The following is a 27,360-nucleotide window of genomic DNA, read 5'->3' as shown; positions in this document are numbered from 1 at the left end:
AGAAAAAAAGGAGCCATTTACTTATTGTCCATGCAAATGGGTTTTGGTCAAGTCCTTTCTTAGGGAATTATTAGCTCAGGAAGTTTGGAGATTCCTTGAGCCATGAGTTGCTGGCATAGTTCATGAAAAGGTCACTTTGCTTCATAATTTCTTATACAGACATACATACATATAATGAATGGGGCATGGGGCATACACAGAGTTCATAGGGAAAGGGGAAGGCATGCAGGGTCAAACATTAACAGTGAATTAAAATACATACAGAGTAAAATACATATAAGCCAATTTGCCAAGATAAAATCATGTCCAATTCAGTCTGCATTTTGTGGTCCATAACTTTGGTCAATTGCCGGTCTCAGCCATCATCCTGGGAATGCCTCAGTCCATGGCCATGATTTTACTAGCTTACTGAATGTCAGGAGGGAGGGGGCAGATCTAATTTCATTTGGGAGAAAATTCCATAGCCAGGGGGACACCACAGAGAAGGCCTTGTCTCTCGTTCCCACCAGACGCGACTGTGAAAGTGGTGGGACTGAGAGCAGGGCCCCTCCAGAAGATCTTAACAGCCTTGATGGTTCATAAGGGAGAATATGTTCAGACAGGTAAACTGGGCCGGAACCATATAGGGTTTTGTAGGTTAAAACCAGCACTTTGAATTGTGCTCGGAAGCTAATTGGCAGTCAGTTGAGCTGGCGCAATAAGGGAGTTGTGTGCTGGCTGTACCCCGCACCTGTCAGTAGCCTGGCTTCCGAACGTTGGACTAGTTGCAGCTTCTGGGCAGTCTTCAGAGGCAACCCCACGTAGAGAGCGTCGCAGTAGTCTATACGGGATGTAACCAGAGCATGGACCACTGTGGCCAAGTCAGACTGTATAAGCCCCCCTTGCTACAATCAAAGTCCTCTTGAGAGCCGTTCAGCAGTGGAACTCTCTGCCCCGGAGTGTGGTGGAGGCTCCTTCTTTGGAAGCTTTTAAACAGAGGCTGGATGGCCATCTGTCGGGGGTGCTTTGAATGCAATATTCCTGCTTCTTGGCAGGGGGTTGGACTGGATGGCCCATGAGGTCTCTTCCAACTCTTTGATTCTATGATTCTATGAAGTGCATTCGTTATAAATTGCATCCTTCGTGACCGCCTCTCCTCTCGAGGCTTCCAAAAGGCGAACCCGGAAGTGTGACTCGAGCTCCTGCCCCCATCTCTGTAGGTGTGAGCCTGAGAAGGGCTCTGGCTACGGGTCGCGATTGGGGACAGGCCTTCTCTGCTCGCGTTTGCCGGAGCGACTTGCTTTTGTCGCGAGACCAATCTCCCGTCTCGTTTCCTCCTGCGCGCGCCGTGTTGCCTTCTGGGGGGGAAACGGAAAGAGGGGCCGGCGTTGCTAGGTAACTGGGAAGGAAGGAAGGTGGGAAGGAGCGGTGGCGTCGCCCCTCATAGGCCTTTCTTTTGGGGTGAGAAAGGACTCCCCCCCCCCCCCCCGAGAAGAGGAGAAGGAGGAGGGAGCCACCCCTCCCCCATATCCCCTCCCTCCATTAATAGGAATGTTTCCTACCCCAATGGACATTCCCCTTCATTCCCCAAACTCCTAGCGTTGCTGTAATGTAGGCCTGCCGTTGAGCGTTTAGAAATGTGAGTCTCCCATATCCGAAGTGTTTGGGATTTCAGGTTTTGGAACATATAATGAGAGATCTTGAGGTGGGTCTACCCCAGGCATGGGCAAACTTGGGCCCTCCAGGTGTTTTGTACTTCAACACCCACAATTCCTAACAGCCTGCTGGCTGTTAGGAATTGTGGGTGTTGAAGTACAAAACACCTGGAGGGCCCAAGTTTGCCCATGCCTAGTCTACACTGTAGTTTGTTCTAGTCTGAACTGCCATGGTCCCATTTTATGGGATCCTGGGATCGGTAGTTTGCTGAGGAGAGATATTGACAAGCTGGAACGTGTCCAGAGGAGAGTGATCAAAATGATCAAGGGTCTGGGGAACAAACTCAGGGTGAGATAAAGGAGCAGAATTATTTGTAAAATGATCAAGGGTCTGGAGAACAAGCCCTATGAGGAGCGGCTTAAAGAGCTGGGCATGTTTAGCCTGAAGAAGAGAAGACTGAGAGGAGACATAATGAGGACCATGTATAAATACGTGAGAGGAAGCCACATGGAGGAGGGAGCAAGCTTTTTTTCTGCTTCCCTGGAGACTAGGACGCAGAACAATGGCTTCAAACTACAAGAAAGGACCTTCCACCTGAACATTAGGAAGAACTTACTGACTGTGAGAGCCGTTCAGCAGTGGAACTCTCTGCCCCGGAGTGTAGTGGAGGCTCCTTCTTTGGAAGCTTTTAAACAGAGGCTGGATGGCCATCTGTCGGGGGTGCTTTGAATGCAAATTTCCTGCTGCCCTGGTGACTAGGACGCAGAACAATGGCTTCAGACTACGGGAAAGGAGATTCCACCTGAACATTAGGAAGAACTTCCTGACTGTGAGAGCCGTTCAGCAGTGGAACTCTCTGCCCTGGAGTGTGGTGGAGGCTCCTTCTTTGGTAGCTTTTAAACAGAGGCTGGATGGCCATCTGTCAGGGGTGCTTTGAATGCAGATTTCCTGCTTCTTGGCAGGGGGTTGGACTGGATGGCCCACGAGGTCTCTTCCAACTCTACGATTCTATGAGGCACCTGTGCTCTTTGGCAGAGAAGGCTAAAAAGTCCATGCAAAACTACAACCCCCCATGATTTCCATAGCATGGAGCAATAGCAGTTAAAATGATACCAGGCTACATTAATTCTACAGCTTAGATGCACCCTAGGAAATGGGAGCCACACGTGCGAGTGTGCTTCACATACAGGTGGCCCGAAGGTGGTTTTGTACACAATGTTTTAACAAAGCACATGAAACAAAAGTGTGTGTCCCTTAAACCAGTGGAAAGCAAAGGTGTCCTTGGCTTCAGCCACCTACATGGACAATTGAGGACTTTGCAGGATTTCTGGATAGGTTACAGTTGAGGCGGCCAGAGAAAAAGCAGGCCAAAGGAGTGCCCCTGGGATTGTGAGATCAGCAAATAGTGGAGTAGTAGGTGAGGATGGTTTTCTTTTCTTGCATGGCAGGGTGTTGGACTAGATGGCCCATGTGGTCTCTTCCAACTCTTTATTATTCCATGATTCTCTGTCGCGCACTATCCAGTGCCACAGGTTTGGGGACTGAAGAAACAATTCATCGAGGGAAGCAGAATTCTCTTTTGGGAGGAGAGTGCCCATATTTTGGTCCCCCAGCAGCATCTGAGATACCAGAGTGGAAAATGGAGTGGGCTCCTGTCCCTTTAATGGTTCCGAAGGGGAGGGAGCTTCAGCAAGTGTTTGCTTATAGCTTGATTGTGTGACAGGCAAGTGCATTCTGTAGTCTGCTCTTTGAGGTAGCCATTGAACAGTCAGCAGCCCTAGCCCTGCTCTTGATCTTTTCATGCGAGATTGTTTAACTCCTTTTAACTTGAGGTCAGAGGGCATTGGTGTCTCGCCTCTTCCTTAAGCAGCGATCTAGCAACACACAGGGCAAAGGTTTGTGCCGCCAGACTTTTTTATGTAACTAGGAGTCATATGTCATTTGGATGTTTGTAACTTGGGGACTGCCAGTTCAGTGCATTATATGGCAGCGTAGATCCAGTCACAATGGGGATCTTTTTCTGTTTTCTGTAGTGGTGATGGAAGTTGTGAGGCAGTTGGTTTGCTGGTGATGGTGAGGAATTGGAAGAATTCAGTTCATTTTGCAAGATGGATTTGAGGTTGTGTGTTCAATTGAGTTAGAACGATGGTAACCTTAGTGTTGTGTTAACTTATTTCTTAAGAATAGTGTAAAAAACTGATTTGCAGTAACTGCTATTTGGGTGAAATGAGAATCTGAGAAAGTAGTTCACAGTACAGCTAGGAAGATTTTTCAGTGAAAAGGAGGTGATTTCTATAGGCGGGTTTGAGAAAGAAACAAGCTTTTAAGCCTTAATTGACTTTATAGGTTAAAATAAGCATGCTTGCTTCAGATATATTGTTTTTTTAAGGCACATGTTATTAAAAAAACCCTGGTTTTGTACAGACTTCCTTTACATGAAAAATGAAACCTGTTGAATGATTTAGCTCTGCTTTCAAATCAGGAAATGATAGCTTTGTATTAAATGTTTGTACTTTATGTTAAACAAAATGTAGAGAACAAAGGTTTTGTTTATTATGCTGCCAAATTACCTCTGTGGCAGCAAAGAAACTTCACATTTCTATACACTTTGTGTTTGCCTAGTGCCATGTGAACTATTCTTGCTTCTTTTGGACATTTTACAGAAGGATGATGGCTTGTTATGGTATCCTGAATAAGGTTAATGGTCAAACGAAGTTATGGATTGGCACTGGTGCTGAAGCACGTCACAGGGGTGATCTGCATGCATATGCAACTTAGATTATGCAAAGTTCCCAGTTCATGAAATTTTCATTTATCCTTTTTGAGCATTAGCTGTTCTACAAATGTGGTGACAAAGTGGCATCAACATCTTGATACTTCCTAGAAGTATTCCTTCATTGGTGCTTATATAGTTGTGGTAATTATTTTGTGATTCACAACCAAATTTGTTGAAATCGTATGGTTGATTATTTATTGATCTATGACATTTCTACCCCGCCTTTCTCCAACCCAGAGGCAACTCAAGGTGGCTTCACAGTCAGGCAGCCATTCAATGCCTTCAACAATATGCAACTAAAAACATTTAAAACAGAATTATAAAATACATACATTATGACCTTTAAAAACATATAAAGTTAATACCTTCACTGATGGGCTTTAGCTAGCATCTGAAGCTTGACACTAATGCCTGACTTGCACTTTTCATGCTTACCTTTTTCTACCTGCACACCTGTTGCTTTGCATTTGTAATGTTAAGTTAGTGCTAGGTAGGCAGAGCCAACCTGCATGGACTTGCACTGCAAATAATTTCCATTGATACACTGTCATTAAGCTTTAGGCTGTACAACTTGACTGGCAACTATAATTTCTCTATAGATTAAACAACCATACATTTATAATTTCTTCATTGCCTCATCTTAACAGGTCCAAGCTTTTTGTGTTCAAAGAAAAAGTACAGTGTTGAGCATTACAAATGTAGTATCAAGCAGTATAAACTATAAAATCGCAGTTCAAAAGATTCAGTTTTCAAAGTTGCTAAGTCTAGATCAGGGGTCCTCAAACTAAGGCCCAGGGGCTGGATACGGCCCTCCAAGGTCATTTACCCGGCCCTCGCTCAGGGTCAACCTAAGTCTGAAACGGCTTGAAAGCACACAACAACAACAACAACAACAGTCCTATCTCATCAGCCAAAAGCAGACCCACACTTCCCATTGAAATACTAATAAGTTTATATTTGTTAAAATTATTCTTCATTTTTTATTATTGTATTGTTTTTAGTGTTGTTGTTTTTTTGCACTACAAATAAGATCTGTGCAGTGTGCATAGAAATTCATGTTTTTTTTTTCAAATTATAATCCGGCCCTCCAACAGTTTGAGGGACTGTAGCCTGGTCCTCTGTTTAAAAAGTTTGAGGACCCCTGGTCTAGATCACTGCTTCAAATTGGGTCCTCTTAGCTCAATGTTGGGGTCCCAAAATAGGCAACAGTAAAAGTTTTCCAAACATTATTTGGTGACTGTTTTAGACATTTCCACAAATCTGTTGTGCAGTGTTTACAGTGGACCTTACAAAAGATGCCTTAGCTGTTACTTTATTAAAAGGAAAATCAGCTTGTTTAACAATGTTGATTTTTTATCAGAAAATGCTTTAATTTTATAATTATTTTATATATCTATATACCTGGGGTTACATAAACATTTCTCAAAAGTGGAAAAGTTTAATAAGATGGTCTAGATCAGGCATGGGGAACCTTCGGCCCTCCAGGTGTGGTGGACTTCAACTCCCACAATTCCTTGAGGCTCGGCATTCGCCCCAAAGGCTTACCTTGGCCCAAGGAATTGTGGGAGTTGAAGTCCAACACACCTGGAGGGCCGAAGGTTCCTGACCCCTGGTCTAGATAATAGTTTTGACAGCAGATTTATAGGAGGTTTATTCATACAGGACTGCTTATGGAAAATAGGCAGTGGACTGATCACTAAAACCTTTTTGCTCCAAGAAAACAGTATAAACAAATACAGCAATCTTAGGAAGTTCTAGTAAAACATAGTTTTCTAATTATCCAAAATTTCCTAATTTTCTCCCACATCAGGTATTTCAAATAGGCTGCATTTTACTTTAAAAACAAGAATATAACACAGCTCTACTTTTAAAAAAGTAATTGAATAAATTTGATAAATTGGACATTCATCAAAATATAATATTGGAAATACTTCTTCAAAACAGAATGCTAACTATATATCATGCTTTTTGTTTGAAAATGTTATTTACAAACTTTCTGAAAAATAATCATTACTGACTGTTGACACTAAGTAAGGTATTGGTGAAAATGGAAGAACTAAAGAACTATTTGCAAGAGGGTGAATCCAAAGTTGGCACAGTTTATAGCAGCCCAAGTCAGTTACTTCGTATTGGCACTGCCCTTAGAATCATAGAATCAAAGAGTTGGAAGAGACCTCATGGGCCATCCAGTCCAACCCCCTGCCAAAAAGCAGGAATATTGCATTCAAATCACCCCTGACAGATGGCCATCCAGCCTCTGTTTAAAAGCTTCCAAAGAAGGAGCCTCCACCACACTCCGGGACAGAGAGTTCCACTGCTGAATGGCTCTCACAGTCAGGAAGTTCTTCCTCATGTTCAGATGGAATCTCCTTTCTTGTAGTTTGAAGCCATTGTTCCGTGTCCTAGTCTCCAAGGTAGCAGAAAAACTTTTAAAACTAGAGGTTGGAAATTTCCTTCCTACAGAACCTCACAAGGCCTGTCGTAAATAAATAAATCCACAGCTCTGCACTTTACTACTAATCAACTAGTAATTATAGTGACTGGAAAGAGGTAGACCCTGCCCACAAAACATTTTTAAAGGTATGTAGTCTGCAAGTAGTGGGTTAAAAATATAGTAAATTATTTTGGACTGAAAGATAATTGAACATTATTCTAGCTACAGAGCAAGCAGAGTTTGTTAAAAGATGGAAATCAGCAACAATACCACCATAGTGTAATTAAAGAAATGACTATCCAGTAATGGCATCAAGGTCTTCTGTAAGAGTCTGGTATAAATAAACTATAAACTAACTTATGTATTTTTTTCTTTTGGGACAGCAGTATATCCTTAGGTAATTCTAAATGAATCCTGACACGATTTCTTCCGCTTCAGCCTTGGGAGGCACCACAACATGGCTAGTTGCAGTTCTGGGAACATTTTTGGTGACTCTGCTTGGGGCAGCACACAAACTGGGACTGCTCTATCAACTCTGGCATCAGGTAAACTAAATGTTGCTTTTAGACACTTGTTAATAGGAAAGACAAGACCTTAAAGACAATTAGAATCTGATCTGAAATCATGCTCGCTTAGGTTTCCTTTCGCTTAGGTCCCCTCTGGAATCTGGTAGTTTTGATTTCTGTTGCAGTGAAATCCATAGCAAAACAACTGTAGCAAGTAGTTTTAATGAGCCATCTCTGATTTTAAAATCAGCTAGCCCCATAGGTGCCCATAGTTTTCCTGCTCCCAAGGCCTTCTATTTATCTATCAGAGTTTCAGTAGGAATTGCAACAATAGTTGCCAGCTTGTGTTTCCTACAAAGCCAGCACAAAATATTGCCTTCTGTTCCAGGTGGATCCTAAGAGTACTCGACATGGTGGGGAGATTGTGGCAGAAGTTCTGAAAGCTCATGGTGTACCCTATGTATTCACCCTGGTTGGTGGACATATCTCTCCCATTTTGGTGGCCAGCGAAAAGCTGGGCATCCGTATTGTGGACACAAGGCATGAAGCAACAGCTGTATTTGCTGCAGATGCAGTGGCCAGGCTCTCAGGTACCTCCCTTTATACTGTCTGTTTGCTGACCTAAGTGATGTGATGGGGCACAACTTGACCCCACTTTTGTATTTTTCTGTTGCAGGCACAGTGGGAGTTGCTGCTGTGACAGCAGGACCTGGTGTGACAAACACTATAACTGCTGTGAAAAATGCCCAAATGGCAGAGTCTCCAGTGTTGTTGATTGGCGGGGCAGCAGCTACATTGCAGAAGGTAGGCCATTCCAGCCACTGTTCCTTGGGTTGGAAGGAAGAAAGAGCTGGAGCTTGATGCTGTTCATGCTTGGTCTACACTTTGACCTCTACCTTCATCATCACTATTTGTCAGTAGCAGAATTGATGTGGTTAATATACTGTGTGTGTGTTTCTCATGACAAAATCAAGTGTTACCATCAGAGATTCTATGAGAGTGAAAAAGAGAGCTTTTGTGTTTCTTTTCTCTCATCTGTTTAGGGCCGAGGCGCTCTTCAGGACATTGATCAGTTGTCCCTCTTGAAGCCACTTTGCAAATTTTGTGCTTCAGTGAAGACTGTCCGAGATATCAGCCCTGTGCTGCGAAAGGCTATTGCTATTGCTCAGTGTGATACCCCAGGTATGTCAAGGCTTGAAATAAGCCCTTATGGCTCACCTAGATTTTCAGTGTCTGGAACTACTGACAATGCTGAAATGATCTGTGACCATTAAATGCTGCTATCCTAACTAGTGGATTAATAACTCTCTTCTTGCTTTTGCCTCCCATACGGGCCATGAAAATTTGAACCACTTTCTCTTGGGGCAACACTGCTTCTATCTTTGAGTAAAGCCGAAACAAACTCTCAAGGATTTCAGGAGGTTTTATTCATTTTCTCATTTTATTGTCCAAGCAGGTATTTTATTAGCAAGAGGAAATGGTTTTAAAATATCCTGCTCATCCTGCAGGTCCCGTGTTTGTGGAGTTCCCTCTGGATGTGTTGTATCCCTATCATCTGATTGAGCGAGAGCTTATCAAGAAAACAGGTTCTAAGGGTGTTTTGGGAAAGGCTGTTAACTGGTGAGTTGCCCCCCCCCCCTTTTAAAAAAAAATCTGGTTGATTCCTATGTTTTGAGGAGAGTCCAGTGACGATCACTCCTTGGGTTAGTAGGTGTCTTGTGGCCAAATTTGGCAGCAATTCGTCCAGTGGTTTTTGAGTTCTGTTAATCCCACAAATAAAAATTACATTTTTATTTATATAGATGATGATGATGATGATGATGATGATTATTATTATTATGGCACCCTCTTGACCTCAGTGGTCACCTTTTTTTATCCTTTACTAGGTACCTGCGCAGTTATTTGGGAAACCTCTTTGCTGGAGCATGGGCAGTGCGAGACCTTTCACCTTTGCCAGTGAAGATACCAAAAGCTACAAAGAAAGAAGTAAGGCTCCTTACAGGAGACATCAAAAAGCACACCAGAATAGGCCACCTCATTATTTCTTCCTTCCTAGAGAAACATTTTACCTTTAAACTCTTTGCTGCCTGCGCCAGCATTTAATGATACTCAGGCAGAAAAAACGAGATGCAAAGATACAGAATGGGGAACAATGCCTGGCTCTAGAGCAGTACGTGTGAAAAAGATCTTGGAGTCCTCGTGGACAACAAGTTAAACATGAGCCAACAATGTGATGTGGTGGCAAAAAAAGCCAATTGAATTTTGGCCTGCATCAACAGGAGCATAGTGTCTAGATCTAGGGAAGTAATGCTATCCCTCTATTCCGCTTTGGTTAGACCACACCTGGAATATTGTGTCCAATTCTGGGCACCACAATTGAAGAGAGATATTGACAAACTGGAATGTGTCCAGAGGAGGGCGACTAAACTCAAGGTTCTGGAGAACAAGCCCTATGAGGAGCGGCTTAAGGAGCTGGGCATGTTTAGCCAGAAGAAGAGAAGGATGAGAGGAGATATGATAGCCATGTATAATCTTGTGCTGGACCTATCTCTGTGCAGGTGCAACAGTGTGTAGAGCTCATCAGTCGGGCTAAGAAGCCAGTCATCCTTCTTGGCAGCCAAGTGACCCTGCCTCCCACCCCAGTGAAGAAGCTCAGGTGAGATACATTGTGCTACCTGTTCTTAGAACATTTCTGAGAAGGCTTAATAACCATTTTGGTTCCATCCAGTCTTTGACCAGAGCTTTGGGCAGTGTCTACCATTAGATAGTTTTTTGATGTGAGGATCATCATAATTTCTTGGGAAAATTGGGGTAGCAATGGAGTTACCAAATCAAACAAGGAAACCAGACATGAGAGGGCAAAGCATGATTCCGGATTAATAGGTAGGAGAAGGTTGGAGACAGGATTCTCTCAGAGAAAGGAGGTGTTGTTGCTGCTAACTGTGAATGGACTAGTGGTTGTGAAGTTCTTACAGTGAGCTCTTCCTCCCTGCTCTTATCCTTACAGAGATGCTTTAGAAGAACTAGGGATTCCATGTTTCCTGGGAGGCATGGCCCGTGGCATGCTGGGAAAGAATAGTCCACTGCATATTCGTCAAAACCGTCGAGAGGCACTCAAGGAAGCAGATGTAGTCATTCTGGCAGGTAGTTTGGTCTGAGAGGTGACTGCCAGCCCTTTGCCTGTTCAGTCTGTCTATAAACAATGGGGCAACTTTTTTTTTTCTTATCATTATTTTTAAATTTCTATTCTAACTTATGCTACATAACTCTATCACACACCTTTTATCCACTTATACATATTGTATTTCTTTATCATTATTATAATACCGTTATTTCCCCTCTTCCCCATACCCTTTGTTTGTGCCCCCTTCACCAGGACCAACCAACTCATGTTTCACCATTCCAAAATATCATTGTTTCTCTTGCTGGCTTATACCCCTTTCCCTCATTAAACACATACTCAATATATTTTCCCCATATTTTCCAAAAGTATGTTTATTTCCATATTCCCCTTTTAATTTTAATATTGCAAGTTAGCTTATCATTAATCGCTATATTCCAAATTTCCCTATACCATTCTTCTACTTGAATTTCTTTTTTCCCCAGTTTTTTTGCTATTAACAATTTAACTGCTGTTATCAAATTAGAAATCAATTCTTTCTCCTCTTGTAAGGGAATTATATTATCATGTATAAGTAATAATGCTAATTTTGGTGTAATCTCAGTCTCTATTTTTATTATTGCTCTTATTTCTTTGAATATGCTTTCCCAATTTTTTTGTGTAATATTACATAACCACCACAAATGAAGGTACGTCCCTATTTCCCGACAACCTCTCCAGCATTGATTTGAGTATTTTTTTTATCAATCTGATTTAATCTAATGGGAGTTAGATACCACCTCCATATCATTTTGTAGTAATTTTCCTTAGTTCTTATATCTTTTAGTATTCTCATATTCCATATGTTTGCCTATTTTTGATTAATCATTTCCCCCCCAAGTCTGTTTCCCATACTTCCTTCAAATAATCTTGTTCCTGTTCGTTCATTAATAATAGTTTATAGATATCACTTACTGTACCTTTTAATTTATTTCCGTCACTTTTACCCCGCCCTTCTCACCCCCGGTTATATTCTGTTATATTCTCTTCTTTAGTCTCCCTTTGAGTTATCATCTTTTCTATTTTTGTATATTCCCTACCTCCATTATACTTTTTCCTTATATCACTTGACCATTTACCCAATTGTGGGGCAACTTTTGGTGATTTGTGGGAAAGGGAGAGTTTTTCTGTGGGTTGTCCATTTCCTTAATTCCCGTTTCCCTTCCCAGGCACCGTCTGTGATTTTCGTCTGTCCTATGGGCGTATCTTGAGCAAGGGCAGTAAAATCATTGCTGTCAATAGGAATCGGGAGCAACTGCTGAAAAATGCACACATATTCTGGAAGCCCCACATTGCCATAAAGGGTGAGGGGCCTGTATGTGAATATTGGAGAAGAATGCTATGGATTTGGTAAGGGTGGGGTTGCTGAAGGGAATGTGTCATGGCATGACCTGGTGATGCCAGTGACCCAAGGAAGAGGTTGCATAAACCTCCCTTCCTGAAATGTGTTCTTCTTAGACTTGTAACTCTTTACCAACAGGAGATGCTGGCTCCTTCCTTGTGCACTTGAGCCAAGAGCTTAGGGGCTATTCATGTCCCCGTGACTGGGTAATAGGTCTGAAGGAGACTGATCACGTGAAGGAGAAACAAAACAGGTTAGAAACTTTGCTGTGACAAAATACAAGTTGCAAATTGTTATCCAAACAGAACTATGTTAACATAAACCATGTAAATACACTGTATATAAACCACACAAAGAAATTACAAGTCTGAGTGCTACTTGGTTGTCTCGTAGTCCTTGAAAAAGTAAACTGTCTTCAAAATGCAGTCCAAATAAAGTCCCAATAGTTCAAATTGCTGTCCAATTCAAAATATTATCCAAATTATAATGCTTGCTGTCCAGTTCAAAATATTATCCAAATTATAATGCAACAAGGATCCTCAGGTTGAGGTTGTCTTGTTTCGGGGGACTTCCCCTTCTTCAGGATTTCGTCTTCTTTGTAAAAGTCCCTAAATGGGTGATAACAAACAACATAATAGATATGTCAAAAAAGGCACCCAAACCAAAACATTCAGTGATAATGACATGCATTCCAGTGAGAAAGACTACACAAACATTATTACTCACATTATTAATGAGACGACACTGGCCTTACAGTTTGGTCTTCGATAGTGAGCAATGCAGTTACACAGAAGCAAGGATTTAAAGGCAAGGCTAGTTACAGGCAGTCAGCTGGAATGTAAATTACAAGTAGATAAGGTCGATATAATAGAGCTTATTACAAAAACAACTGAGGTCCAGTCTATCGTTAAGGCCAGTAGGAACCACTGTGTTAAACTTAAAAATCCAAAATGCTTCCCTCTGCAAAAGGTAATTCTTAGTATCCATATGTGGCTTAGTGTGGATTTTTTCTATGATGCAAAACTTGAAGCTGGTAGATGTATGTCCTTTCTCCAGAAAATGAGAATAAAGAGTACTATGATTGTGTTTGTTTTTTTATGCATGAGTGATGTTCCATAATTCTGACCTTGACAGATCTACTTGTCATTCCAATATATAGAAGGTCACATGGGCATAAAATACAATATATAGCATTTTCCGAAGAGCAGGTAATAAAATCATTTAAATGTATAGTAATCTTCATGGTTGGGTGTGTGAACTGTTGAGTCTTCGAGGATTGGGAGCAACATTCACAATGTCCACAGTAAGTATGTCATCTAAGACTAGGTAGACTTTTTATGGTAGGTTTAGTGAGATCTGATCTAATCAACATGTCCTTTAAATTTTTGGTGTGTTTGTATGCTACCATCAGTGTATTTTGTCATTGTTATAGATATCAGTGTTTTTTTGATAGAAGCTTTGCTGTACCTGCATGTGTGGGTATGTTTATGTGGATGTGCAAATCTGTAGAACCTGCAAGTGAGGTTTCTTTGGTTAGTACTATGATAAGTAGTGAATCAGGTTAGCTGTGGGTTTCTCAGAACACTCTGATACTTCTTCCCCTAAGAGAGAAGGCTGAAGAACCAACAGAGCACCACCTCAACCCATTGAAACTGCTGCACCATGTTGATTGCTTGCTTCCTGAAGACAGCTTGCTGGTTGCAGATGGTGGCGACTTCGTGGCAAGTGCTGCTTACATTGTAAAGCCTAGGGGCCCCCTGTGCTGGCTTGATCCAGGTAATATGAAATATTACCGTATTTCCATCTACGAACCCACGCGATCCCTTCGATCCTCCGGAGAGGCCCTTCTTTCGCTCCCGCCCTCTTTGCAGGTGTGACTTGTGGGGCGGAGAGAGAGGGCCTTCTCTGTGGTGGCCCCCCAGCTCTGGAACTCACTCCCCAGAGACATTAGACAAGCCCCCACACTGGCAATACTACTACTACTACTACTACTACTAATAATAATAATAATAGCTTTGTAGTAAAGCTGGCAAATGCTTATTACCCAGAAACCTTGATATGTCAGAAGCTGTAAGATGCATGAAGAAAGCGGTGCTTTCTACTTTTCCTGTATAGCCATGATGAAAAACATAACACAATCCAATCAAACAAACATTCTTGGTCTCTTGGTTTTTAAACCTGTTCCTGGGGTTTTGAGGGGTGCTGATTCAGAAAATCGCACTGGATTGACTGAATCAGCTCTACTTTCTGAGATAATAATAGTAATAATAATAATAATAATAATAATAATTATTATTATTCTGCTCTATCTCCCTGAATGGACTCAGGGTGGATTCCAAACATAAAAGGCAAACATTCAATGCTCGAATACAATGCTGTTCAATACATACATACTAACAAAAATGTAAACAACCCAACATATAACACAAATTATAACTTAACAACTAAAATTAAATAAAAAAGCACATCCTGTTATAACAGACATAAGACAAAACATCAAACATTGAATGGAAACAATAATTATTTCCCATTTCCTTGGGGCAAATCAATTTTGTTTATTTAAAATACTTATATATATATCTCCAGATATGTTATATGTGTGTGTGTGTGTGTGTGTATCTTTGTATCTTCAGCATCTACCATTCCCACAGGTAATTGAAGATGCTGGATAAATGTAATTTCTGTTTGCTTGAAAGTTAATTTTAAAAAGAGGCCTAACTAATACTATACTCTATACCAGGGCGAGGTCACAGTCCCTCAAACTGTTGGAGGGCCGGATTATAATTTGAAAAAAAATGAATGATTTCCTATGCACACTGCACATATCTTACTTGTAGTGCAACAAAAAAACCCCACTTAAAAATAATACAATAATTAAAATGAACAATTTTAACAAATATAAACTTATTAGTATTTTAATGGGAAGTGTGGGCCTGGTTTTGGTTGATGATTTAGGATTGTTGTTGTTGTGTGCTTTCAAGTCATTTCAGAATTAGGTTGACCCTGAGCGAGGGCTGGGTAAATTACCCTGGAGGGCCATATCCGGCCCCCGGGCCTTAGTTTGAGGACCCCTGCTCTATACCATGCTGTAAACTCTGTACTTGATATTAATATTGAAATACCATAATTAAAAGCTAATTAAGACAAAGACAAACTGATGCTGGTTGCTTGAGAGTTCCATTTGCTTGGGTTCCAGTTAACAAAGGTTCCTTCTACACTGCCATATAAAATCCAGATTATCTACTTTGAACTGGATTATATGGCAGTGTAGACTCATATTTATTTATTATTTATTTTATTTGTTGTGTCAGGGCAACCAGTCAATTATATTACATTTCTAACAGAACAAAGCAAACAAGCAGACAAAAAAAATAAAATTTGTGAGTTTGGTAGTTGATTAAATGTCCTTTGACCAATATCTGGCCACTTGGAGTGCTTCTGGTGTTGCTGCAAGAAGGTCCTCCATTGGGCATGTGGCAGGGCTCAGGTTGCATTGCAGCAGGTGGTCAGTGGTTTACTCCTCTCCACATTCGCATGTCGAGGATTCCACTTTGTAGCCCCATTTCTGAAGGTTGGCTCTGCATCTTATGGTGCCAGAGCGCAGTCTGTTCAGCGCCTTCCAAGTCGCCCAGTCCTCTGTGTGCCCAGGGGGGAGTTTCTCATTTGGTATCAGCCATTGGTTGAGGTTCTGGGTTTGAGCCTGCCACTTTTGGACTCTTGCTTGCTGAGGTGTTCCAGCGAGTGTCTCTGTAGATTTTAGAAAACTATGTCTAGATTTAAGTCGTTGACGTGCTGGCTGATAGCCAAACAGGGGATGAGCTGGAGATGTCTCTGCCTTGGTCCTTTCACTATTGGCTGCTACTTCCCGGCGGATGTCAGTTGGTGCAAGCAGTGTAATTTCTCCAGTAGACTCATATAATCCAGTTCAAAGCAAACAATGTGGATTATGTTCTTTAATATTCTGAATTATATGGCAGTGTAGAACGGGCCTGAGAGACTTCTCTATCCAACATTTCTGTTTTGCGTTTAAAATGCCAAGCAAACTAATTTCAAATAATTAAATGACAAAAAAAATGGTATATTAGAAACTAAGTCAACATATAAACGCTCTATCTCAAACCTTGAAAGCAATAAATAAATAAATAAATAAATAAATATCCTGGTGAAAACAATTTAGGAGGTGCCATGCCAGAATAGTTCAGTCCCATTTCTTCCCCCTGCAGGAGCCTTTGGGACCTTAGGAGTCGGTGGAGGCTTTGCCTTAGGAGCCAAGCTTTGCAGGCCAGAATCTGAGGTTAGTGTTCAGTAGTGGGAAGCCAAGGGCGGAGACTTGGGTGGAATGTCTTCTCTTCCCCAGAGAGGTTACCAAGCTGAATGTCTAAGTCCCCAACCCACATGTTTGCTTACATGGAACATCTCCAGACTGACCAACCCTTCTTCCCAGTAACAGTTGCTTGCTTTTTGGAAAAAGTAAATAGAATACTAAAAACTTCTGTGGTTTCATTTCACTCTCCATGGTTTCTGGCTGCTGTATCTACCCTCCTTTTGAATCATTCCCAGGTCTGGATCCTGTATGGTGATGGCTCACTTGGCTTCAGCGTAATGGAATTTGACACCTTTGTACGACATAAAGTAAGTATAACCCAGCCAGGTTTCTAAGGATCCTGTGTTTGCCTGGCATCAATGGGTGCAAAAATAACTAGAACAAGTTCAAGTAGAAAAGCTGTTGGAAGCTTTGCCATGAAGTTCCTTCATGCTCAGGAGCAACTCCTTGCAGTTTTGGTCCTTCCTGGAAATTGGTTTTGGTAGTGTGTGATTTTGACATGGAAATGATGATAACATTATTATTATTATGGTTATGGTTATGGTTATTATTATGCTTATTATTGTGGTTATTATTATTATTATTATTATTATGATAATACATTATTATTATGGTTATTATTATTGTTATTATTATTATGGTTATTATGGTTATTATTATGGTTATTATTACACTATGTTAACACAATTTTTGTTCCTGGGTTATAAATGTCATTTCCTAATTGATTGTATCATAAAAACAGGGGAAAAGCTTATGAAACTGCAAAAACTTTTGTTTTTGCTGAACATCCTGCAGCACATTTATTTATTTATTTCATATATTTATATCCCGCCCTTCTCCCCACAAGGAGGACTCAGTGCGACCTCACATGAGCATCAGAGGATGCTAATAACATCAATACCATAAAATTTACAATGCACCATAAAATCATTTTAAAACATTGTACCACATCAGTAAAATTTAACAATAAATTAATAGATTAACGTGCCAGTAAAACCAAGCCGAGCCAGGAGAATCCATGTTGCAAAATCCAAATTTCCTTTTCCTATTGCTGCTGGCCTCTTATCGAATGCCTGGCCCCAGAGCCAGATCTTCAGCTGTCTTCTAAAGGACAGGAGGGAGGTGGCCAACATGTTATCCTTAGGGAGATAGTTCCACAGATGGGGGGCCACTGCCGAGAAGGCCCTGTCTCTCGTCCTCACCAACCGCGTTTGCGAGAGTGGTGGGATCAAGAGCAGGGCCTCTCCTGATGATCTTAAGCTTCGTGATGGTTCATAGCAGGAGATACATTCAGACAGGTAATCTGGGCCAGAACTGTTCAGGACTTTAAAGGTTAAAACCAGCTATAGTTTGTAGCTTGGGAGTGATCTTGGATTCATCGTTGAGCCTGGAACCCCAAGTTTCGGCGGTGGCCAGGGGAGCTTTTGCACAGTTAAAGCTTGTGTGCCAGCTGCACCCGTACCTTGGGAAGTCTGATCTGGCAACAATGGACCACACTCTTGTTACATCCCAAATAGATTACTGCAACGCACTCTTTGTGGGGCTGCCTTTGAAGACTATTCTGAAACTTCAACTAGTCCAACGGGCTGCAGCCAGATTACTAACTGGAGCGACATACAGGGAGCACAGCACCCCCTTATTGTGTCAGCTCCACTGGCTGCCGATCCACTTCCGAACTCTATTCAAAGTGCTGGTTTTGACCTATAAAGCTCTATACAGTTCTGGCCCAGCTTACTTGTTTGAACGCATCTCCCTCAACATCCCGCTTTGCAGTTTAAGATCATCCGGGGAGACCCTGCTCTTGCTCCCGCCAGCGTCGTGAATACGTCTGGCGGGAACAAGAGACCGAGCCTTCTCAGCTGTAGCCCCCCACCTGTGGAACTCGCTTCCCAACGAGGTAAGATCAGCTTCATCCCTCCTGTCTTTTAGGAAGAAATTGAAGTTGTGGTTCTGGGACTAGGCATTAATAGCGCTTTGAATATGGAATTCGACTGGAATGGTGATATGCCGGTTAATACTGTTTTTATTGTTTTAATTAATTGTTGTATTGCTTTGTTATATTTAATGGCATCAAATTGTGCCAAATGTAAGCCGTCCTGAGTCCCCCTTTGGGGTAGAAATACTGGAAATAAATATAGTTTTTCAAGTCTCGACCAATTCAATAAAGTTTGTGACAGCCACAAAAATTAAGTTTTGGGAGTATAACAAATATTTTCAAAGTAAGCATTGCACAATTAAACAAGAAATAATACTTTCAATCCGGGAACAAAAAACATTCACATTTTGTTACATGGTGTTATTATTATTATATTTATTACAAGTCTATCCACACAGTTTGAGGCAGGACACAAAATAAAATAGTAACATACACATATTAAAATGTATTTCTATGAAATACACATATGAAAATACACAGAACAAAGACTAAAATTCAGGAGACACAGAATGTGCCTTTAAAATTCATAATTAAAAATGGATTGGGTGTAGCATAAGGTGTGCCAGGTCTTTCCTATTTGTTATGTAGGGAACTTAATTCAGAGAGGCATTGTGATTTCAGTGGAGACTCTTCTTTTATTCCACTTCCCACAGAGGCCTGGCGATTGGCTTTAGCTGTAGATCGCTAGGCCAGTCAGCATAACAAAAGCTGGTTTTCCTTTGAAAGTGTGGGTCTTAAGAGCAACATAATTCTTTGGGAGGACCATGCAGCACTTTTCCTGAATTATGTTTGTTCTAATAACATTTTGCCCTGTTCTGTCAGACACCAGTCATTGCCCTGGTAGGGAATGATGCCTGTTGGAGCCAGATCTCACGAGAGCAAGTGCCTATGCTTGGTAGCAATGTCGCCTGTGACCTGGATTACCTGGGTGAGTTAGAAGCCCGAATAGAATTTAACATGATGTTGTACGGAAACAAAAGGGCCTAGGCTGAATTTTCTTGCCTAGGATAGGCTTGTAACCTCACTACCTCTGAGGATGCTTGCCATAGATGCAGGCGAAACGTCAGGAGAAAAATTGCCTCCAGAACATGGCCATATAGCCCGGAAAAACCTACAACAACCCAGTGATTCCGGCCATGAAAGCCTTTGACAAACTCCTTTTTGCTCAGTATCACAGGTCAGATTTGCCAGTAAGATTCAATTGCTTACCTATCATGGGCCCAAACCAGATTATACTTTTCTTTTTATTATTTACTAGCTGTCCCTTGCCATGCATTGCTGTGGCCCACATGGGGGTTCTGTGTGGGAGGTTTGGCCCAATTCTATCGTTGGTGGGGTTCAGAATGCTCTGTGATTATAGGTGAACTATAAATCCCAGCAACTACAATTCCCAAATGTCAGGATTCTATTTTCCCCAATTTCCACCAGTGTTCACATTTCGGCATATTGAGTATTTGTGTAGAGTTTGGTCCAGATCCATCATTGAGTGCACAGTGATCTCTGGATGTAGGTTAACCACAACTCCAAAACCAAAGGACACTGCCCACCAATCCTTTCCAGTATTTTCTGCTGGTCATGGGAGAACTGTGTGCCAAGTTTTGTTCAATTCCATCATTGGTGGGATTCAGAATGCTCTTTGATTGTAGGTGAACTATAAATCCTAGCAACTACAACTCCCAAATGACAAAATCAAATTTTTTGAGTAAAGGACATACATTGGGCTGCTAGGTGTCTTATGTTCAAATTTGGTGTCAATTCGTCCAGTGGTTTTTGAGTTCTGTTAATCCCACAGACGAACATTACAGTTTTATTTATATAGCTTTAAAACTTTTATATCCCAATCTTCTCCACCTCCGTAGAGGGACTCAGACCCTCTTAGAAATGTTTAATGTCCGATTTTATACTGCTGTCTCGTTTATTATTTTGGTTTTGCATTTTATGTTTTTACTTTTTAGTTCTGTTATGCTTTGTGTTATATTGTGTTACGCTTTTGTGTAATATTGTGTTTACTGTATTGATGGGCGTGGCCTCGTGTAAGCCGCTCCGAGTCCCCCTGGGGGAGATGGAGCGGGGTATAAATAAAGTATTATTATTATTATTATTATTATTATTATTGTATTGTCGAAGGCTTTCATGGCTGGAATCACTAGGTTCTTGTGGGTTTTTTCGGGCTATAGGGCCATGTTCTAGAGGCTTTTTTTCCTGACGTTTCGCCTGCATCTATGGCAAGCATCCTCAGAGGTAGTGAGGTCTGTTGGAATTAGGACAATGAGTTTATATATCTGTGGAATGGCTGGGGTGGGGCACAGAGCTCTTCTCTGCTGGAGCTAGGTGTGAATGTTTCAACTGACCACCTTCATTAGCATCAGTTGAAACATTCACACCTAGCTCCAGCAGAGAAGAGCTCTGTGCCCCACCCCAGCCATTCCACAGATATATAAACCCATTGTCCTAATTCCAACAGACCTCACTACCTCTGAGGATGCTTGCCATAGATGCAGGCGAAACGTCAGGAAAAAAATGCCTCTAGAACATGGCCCTATAGCCCGAAAAAACCCACAAGAACCTTATTATTATTATTATTATTATTATTATTATTATTATTATTATTATTATGTCAACTCATAATTTCAGATTGTTACTGCTTCACCTCTTATTTCCCTCCAAGTTAGTGAAGCTATTGCTGCTAGGCCAACTACCACCCTCATTGTTCTTGCAGGATTATTTGAGCTTGCAACTTCCGTTCTTTAGGGATCTCAGATGTGTGTACCAATGTTTGTTTGTTTTTTTATAAAACATTTTTATTAAAGAATAAGACAATTTCTACATACATGAAAAGAAAAGAAAGCTAGATATTGGGGGTGGTGGGAACAGGGGAAAGTGGGGAGGGAAAGGGAAGGCAGGGAGTGAAAAGGGATAATGGAGGGGAAGGAAATTAACAGTAGGGAAAAGATAGGGGTAGGTTGGAGGGGGGGTGCGGGGGGGGGGGATAAAAGTTTGTCTTCCACTCCAGTAAGCGGGGAGATTTTATTTTATTTTTCCCTCCCTCTTTGAGGTCTTGGTATTTCACAGCTTCTCCTCCTTTATATTCTTTCTTGTTCTTCTTTCTTTTTCTTTCTTTTCCCCCCCACTTCCTTGTCTTAATAGTGTATGTCTTCATTTTTTTAAATTTGTTTGTTCTATTTAATCGAAATTGCTGAGATTCTGCTCCTGATGTGTGTACCAATGTAACGTTAACTATAGGAGCTACACCTCCCCCACCTGCCCCCCCCCCCCCCCCATAATTCACTAGTTGCCTTGCACTTGCAAGTGTATTGTCTGTCTTTTAAAAATGAAAACATTATTCATTTTCATTGCAAAGTTGCCCTTCTTAAAAAAAAAAAAGCAGGTTACAAGCAGTGAAACTGAGCTGTTGCTTCTGAGGAACAACTCTAGTGATAAAAATTGCTCATTTGCACCAAACGTAATATTTTGTAGCATCTGTGTGTAATCAGGATGCAAAAATGTTCATTTTTGGCTACCATCTGCATCTTGCTGGTATAAATTGTATGTGTGTGGATCATTAGGTTCAGGTGCAGATAATCTCGTATTTATTACGCTATTTTTTAAAATTATTTTTATTATTTTATCATGGTTTAATACATTTGTTATACATTGTTTGTTTTACAGCAGATACATATTATTCAATACAATCTACCATACTTTTGGCATTTAGTGTTATTTTTCTGCTTATACGTATTATCTGGAGCCCCCGGTGGTGCAGTGGGTTAAAGCACTGAGCTGCTGAGCTTGTTGATCGAAAGGTCGCAGGTTCGATTCCGGGGAGCGGCGTGAGCTTCCGCTGTCAGCCCTAGCTTCTGCCAACCTAGCAGTTTGAAAACATGCAAATGTGAGTAGATTAATAGGTACCGCTCCGGTGGGAAGGTAACAGTGCTCCATGCAGTCATGCCGGCCACATGACCTTGGAGGTGTCTACGGACAACGCTGGCTCTTCGGCTTAGAAATGGAGATGAGCACCACACCCCAGAGTCAGACATGACTGGACTTAATGTAAAACACATGACCTTTACCTTACCTACGTATTATCTATCCCTCACCATTTATTACGCTATTGATACATTCATTTAAGGTAGCAATTTCCTGGCTTTAGAAATGCTTTCCTTGCTATTTGCACTAAAAGTTTGCCCCTTGCTTTCCTTTTTTACATAAACCAGCAACAAAAAACTTGCAACACTTTTAGAGAGAGGGGCAGTATCTAGTCTCTTCTTCTCTTGTGCTCATGACAGATATTCTTCCCTGCAGATTATCACACAGTCGCAGAAGGTTTAGGAGGGAAAGGCTTCCTGCTTGACCGCCAGAATGAGGACCAAATGGATGACATCATCAGGACAGCGCAGTCTGGATGCAGGAGTGGGAAGCCCTACCTCCTCAATGCCCTCATTGGGAAAACAAACTTCCGTGAAGGCTCTATCTCTGTTTAAGGGCTTGACTGATGCTACAGCGTATGGATTCTGGCTAGAGATATGGATTTCTGCTGGTCCAAAGGATCTGACTCAGGTGAATCAATCCTGAACAAGGGAGCAAAATCAGTACAAAAGCTTTACTCCCCAGGGCTAAGAGTTTTAAACCCAGTCTTGGCTCAGCAGACTTGTTTGGGGTCCTTCTAAAAATACCCAATTTCCTTAATTTTTTTAACAGGAGTCGTCATGTTGATGCCTATGTTTGTGCTGGCCTGTGTTGAAGTCTCATTTTGTTCTGCTTTGGGTTATGCCTAACGGGATAACCTTCAATATTGTTAACCTCCAGAGAGATTGTTTTTTCTGCACAGTTCACATTTAACACAGGTTCAACATTAAACTGAAATTGGCATCTTCTTGCTTTCCCATGCCCCCTCTTCTTCATCCGATTGGGTGCTCTGCCTTCCTCCTTGGGACCTCAAATGGGTTTGGTTTTGTGCTCCTGCCCCCTGAGAGCACTTTCTTCATTCTGTTGTATACATACTGTTGTGTACATTCAGGAGCACAGGGCAAGAACAGTTGGCAGCACATCCTTCTGGGCCTTGTGCTTACATTCCCTACATGATATGTGGTCTTGGCTTTTCCCCTAATTTCATGTGCCAGCAACTGTTTATTTTGTGACTGAGGGTGAATGTCTTAGGCTTATAAGCAATCTTAGCCTTAAACCTTCCTCTAAAGCCAGGTCTAGATCTCCTCTCCATTTTAGCAAGCATTCTTCAGACAGGGAAGGAAAAAAATATTGGATAATGTCCAAGGTTTGGTTCAGTGTACTCTTCTGTTGTTGTTTCTGTCCTTCAGAAGCCACTGTGGAACCTTTTGCGATTCAAACAATAAAGGGATGGAATTTCTTTGCTGCCTCTGTTTTGATCTGTTGCAGTTTTAGGCCAACTTCAACTTCTCCCATCCACTACATAAGTGCTCATCCCTGACTCTGTGGAACATTTTGCCTCATGCTCCTTGCGAAAGAAGGATTTCTACATCCTATGCATATTTTCTTGGGATGCAACTCCTATCAAGATCAGTGAACCTTATTCCCAAGCAGGTGTGCACTGAATTGCAGCACAGGTTGCTTTGGCGTCAAGTTTTATAAGGTATCAGCACAACCTGACAGTAAATAACTTCCTGTAACAGCTGAGTTGTAGAATCAAAGACTTGACAACCTCTGAGTTCCCTCCCGTCAACTGTATTTGAATTCAGTTTATAATTTGTTCAGTTTTGTTCCAAATCGCTGCTGCTATTATGATTGTGGTTATGATTATTATTATTGACACAAAAGCACAGTATGTCACAGCAAACGAGACCTACATGCTGGATTTTGTATCAAAATTACAAGTCGAACACTTCCCAAGCGTCTAGGACTGTGTGATGTATTATTATTATTATTGACACAAAAGCACGGTATGTCACAGCAAACGGGATCTATATGCTGGATTTCGTATCACAAAATCACAAGTCGAACACTTCCCAAGCATCTAGGACTGTGATGTATTTTCGAATGATGCGCACAGATCCAAGTAAGGTGGCCTTTTGCAGTTGAGAGATCCGTGATTTTGTTGATGTTTATTGTTTCCAAATGCTGGCTGAGATCTTTTGGCACGGCACCCAGTGCGCCAATGACCACTGGGACCACCTGTACTGGTTTATGCCAGAACCTTTGCAGTTCAATTTTGAGATCTTGATAGCGGCTGAGTTTTCCCTGTTGTTTTTCCTCAATGCAACTGTCACCCGGTATGTGACATCAATAATCCAGACTTTTTTGTTTTCCACAATCATGATGTATTGTGTATTGTGTTCCAAAATTTTGTCAGTCTGGATTTGAAAGTCCCACAGTATTTTTGCGTGTTCATTTTCCACTACCTTTGTGGGTTTGTGATCCCACCAATTCTTTACTACTGGCAGGTGGTACTTGTGACATAAGTTCCAGTGAATCATCTGGGCCACAGAGTTGTGTCTTTGTTTGTAGTCCGTCTGTGTGATTTTCTTGCAACAGCTGAGGATATGGTCCATGGTTTCATCAGCTTCCTTGCAGTCTGCATTTTGGGTCATCCGCTGATTTTTCAGTCCTGGCCTTAATTGCATTGGTTCTGATGGCTTACTCCTGGGCTGCAAGAATCAGGCCTTCTGTCTCCTTCTTCAGGGTTCCATTCATGAGCCATAACCAGGTCTTCTCCTTGTCAACTTTTCCTTCAATCTTGTCAAGGCACTGCCTATGTAAGGCTTTGTTGTGCCAGCTGTCAGCTCTGGTTTGGAGTGCAGTTTTCTTGTACTGACTCTTTGTCTGCTGTGCTTTGAGAAGTTATTATTTAATAATAATTATTATTATTATTATTATTATTACCTGCTTCTCCTTTCAACTCGAGGTGGAATCATTCATATCCCTAGAAGCCTAGAGTGGACTTTTAAAAGAATTCCCACACAATTTGTGAAAGTATTTATTTATTTACGACATTTATATGCCGCCCTTCTCACCCGAAGTGGACTCAGAGCGGCTTACAAGATATATATACATACAATATATTATGTTAGTACAATATCAGTATTAAATATTACTATATTGTGCTATACCATTATATTGTAATATTATTAGTAATATTACCTGTAATATAAATATATAATTATAATATCATATTATTATTAGTATTATATTGCATTACATTATAATATTATAAATATTATATGTATATACAATATATTCTATTCTATTCTATTCTATTCTATTATTAGCATAGCACAGGAGACAAGGTGGAACTGTCCCCTGACCCCCTCTCTCTGGCCCAGAGCGGCGGTTGGTGCTGGGGGGGAGGGGTCCCCAACTGATGATATATGCAGGAGACAAGGTGGAACTGTCCAAAGTATGGGCCTCCTGCTACCATTGAGGGGATTTCAGTACTATCTTTCTACTCCCACTTCCTCTTTCCCACTCAACTGACTGGTACGTCTGCTGATTTTCTTAGACAGCTATGTATGGCCAGCTACTGCCTATGTACAAACATGGAATGGGGCCAAAGCTGCTCTGAGCAGCCACAAGCCAGACACACTGATGCTGAGGGAATGTGGTGGAAGAATGCCAGGAGAGCCATTAATCCCTTGAGTGCAATGACGTTGATCTCAAGGCAAATGCAGAATCATTTGGGAGGCAGTTTTGTTTGTAACTACTAGTGCTTTGCTTGCAGATCACTTGGCAGAAATGTAGACACTAGACCAGGGGTCCACAAACTATGGCCCGGGGGTCATATGCGGCCCGCCAAGGGCATATATTCGGCCCACCAAGGAGGAGGCCTCCCTCTCAGTGGAATCAGTCTTGGCTCTGCTAATGCAGAGCTCCTTTCATTCTTTCTTTCTCCCCCTCATGCAGTTTCTCTCTCTTTCTCCCCGTCTCAGTCTCTCCCCCTTTCCCTTCTATTTTACTTTCTCCCTTCTTTCTTTCTCCCTCTTTTTTTCTCTCCCTTTCTCCTTCTTTTTATATCCCTTTCTGGCCAGATGCTAGTGCAACAGGGCTTGCTAGAGCCCAGAGTGTGTGACCCCACTTTCCTGCACGACCAGGGCCCATGTGGGTGTGAAAGTGCTGAAAAATAGAGTGTATCTACACTCAGAGGTGGCCCTAGGTAATTTTCAACAGTAAGCAAACAGTATTTTGCCCCCCCCCCCCAACCAATCATTGATATATATTTTCTGTTCGTCGTGGGAGTTCTGTGTGCCATATTTGGTTCAATTCCATCATTGGTGGAGTTCAGAATGCTCTTTGATTGTAGGTGAACTATACATCCCAGTAACTACACTTGCCGCACTTGCTCCCTTGCCTGGCCCGCTTTGGATCCGGAGGCGTGCCTGAAGACCCCGGCGTGTGCACCAAAAGTCACCTCTTCTCCTGACTTTCTCCTCAGCCATTGGGACCAAGAGAGAGAGAGAGAAAGAGGTGGAGATGCCCACCTTTCCTGAAGTTAGGCGCAAAAACAAAGGAGGGAGCGGAGGTGGGAGATACCTCCAGCCGGAGAGGCTCTCTCTCTCTCTTTCTCTCTCTCTCGGTCCCAATGGCTGAAGAGAAAGTCAGGAGAAGAGGCAATTTTTGGTGCGCACGCTGGGGTCTTCAGACACGCCTCCGGACCCAAAGCGGGCCAGGCGCGGCGGCTCTGCCCCTTGGCCCACCCACGGATTGGGGAGAGGAGAGGAGGCGGGTGGAGCGCCGGGGGATCGGGAAAGGGAGCCGGTCATGGGGAAGGGATCGAACGCAGACAACGATTGAGTACCAGCTCTGCTCGCAAACCTGGTGGCTGGGTGGAGCAGGAACAAGAGGGGCTAGGCGAGGCTTAAGGGCCCGGCCCCTTTGGGAAGAGGATCGCCTGGCAGCGAGGCAAGAAAGCCAAGGCTCCCCCCGGACTGCTAGGGCTGTTGTGAGCTGAGGGGGCGCTCCTCAAGTGGCGGTTGAGGGGCATTTACATAGGTGCCTCTGCGCCCCCGGCAAAAAAAAAGTGTTCTGCGACCGCTTACTTCGCGTAATGGACGAGCCGCCCCTGTCTACACTGCAGAATTAATGCAGTTTAACACCAGTTTGACTGCCATGGTGTAATGCTATGGAATCCTGGGATTTAAAATTTTATTAGCTGTTTCGCCTTTTCTGTCAAATGATCAAACCACAGCTCCAGGATTCCATAACATTGGGTTAAAGTGGTTCTTCATTTTAAATATTGTATTTGCTTCATTTTGTTTTTTTACTTCAAAATAAGATTTGC

At 42.0% G+C, this 27,360-nt stretch overlaps 2 protein-coding genes across 9 annotated transcripts in view; both read left to right on the top strand.

Moving 5' to 3' along the window:
* The window catches only part of LOC137096102 (uncharacterized), a 234,386-nt gene that overhangs the window by 5,000 nt on the left and 202,026 nt on the right, over positions 1-27,360 (top strand). The window lies entirely within an intron of this gene.
* Positions 1,206-23,478, top strand: ILVBL (ilvB acetolactate synthase like). Of its 8 annotated transcripts, none has more exons than XM_060763508.2 (17): positions 1,228-1,374; positions 3,468-3,530; positions 7,232-7,390; positions 7,740-7,941; positions 8,028-8,155; positions 8,395-8,533; positions 8,860-8,971; positions 9,238-9,337; positions 9,910-10,007; positions 10,359-10,495; positions 11,681-11,815; positions 11,992-12,106; positions 13,460-13,629; positions 16,077-16,147; positions 16,414-16,485; positions 18,936-19,041; positions 22,416-23,478. In XM_060763508.2, exons 3-17 carry the CDS (start codon positions 7,253-7,255, stop codon positions 22,592-22,594), a joined length of 1,902 nt encoding a protein of 633 aa, XP_060619491.2. In that variant the 5' UTR covers positions 1,228-1,374; positions 3,468-3,530; positions 7,232-7,252; the 3' UTR covers positions 22,595-23,478. The 8 variants fall into 8 exon arrangements, with proteins under 8 accessions (XP_060619488.2, XP_060619491.2, XP_060619489.2 ...); XM_060763506.2 differs by having other exon boundaries at positions 7,229-7,390; XM_060763505.2 differs by lacking the exon at positions 3,468-3,530 and having other exon boundaries at positions 1,206-1,374.

This window comes from Anolis sagrei, chromosome 2 (assembly GCF_037176765.1).
Source record: "Anolis sagrei isolate rAnoSag1 chromosome 2, rAnoSag1.mat, whole genome shotgun sequence".
Taxonomy (NCBI): domain Eukaryota; kingdom Metazoa; phylum Chordata; class Lepidosauria; order Squamata; family Dactyloidae; genus Anolis; species Anolis sagrei.
Note: the sequence above shows the minus strand (reverse complement) of the source record. Positions and strands in the feature narration are given on the sequence as shown.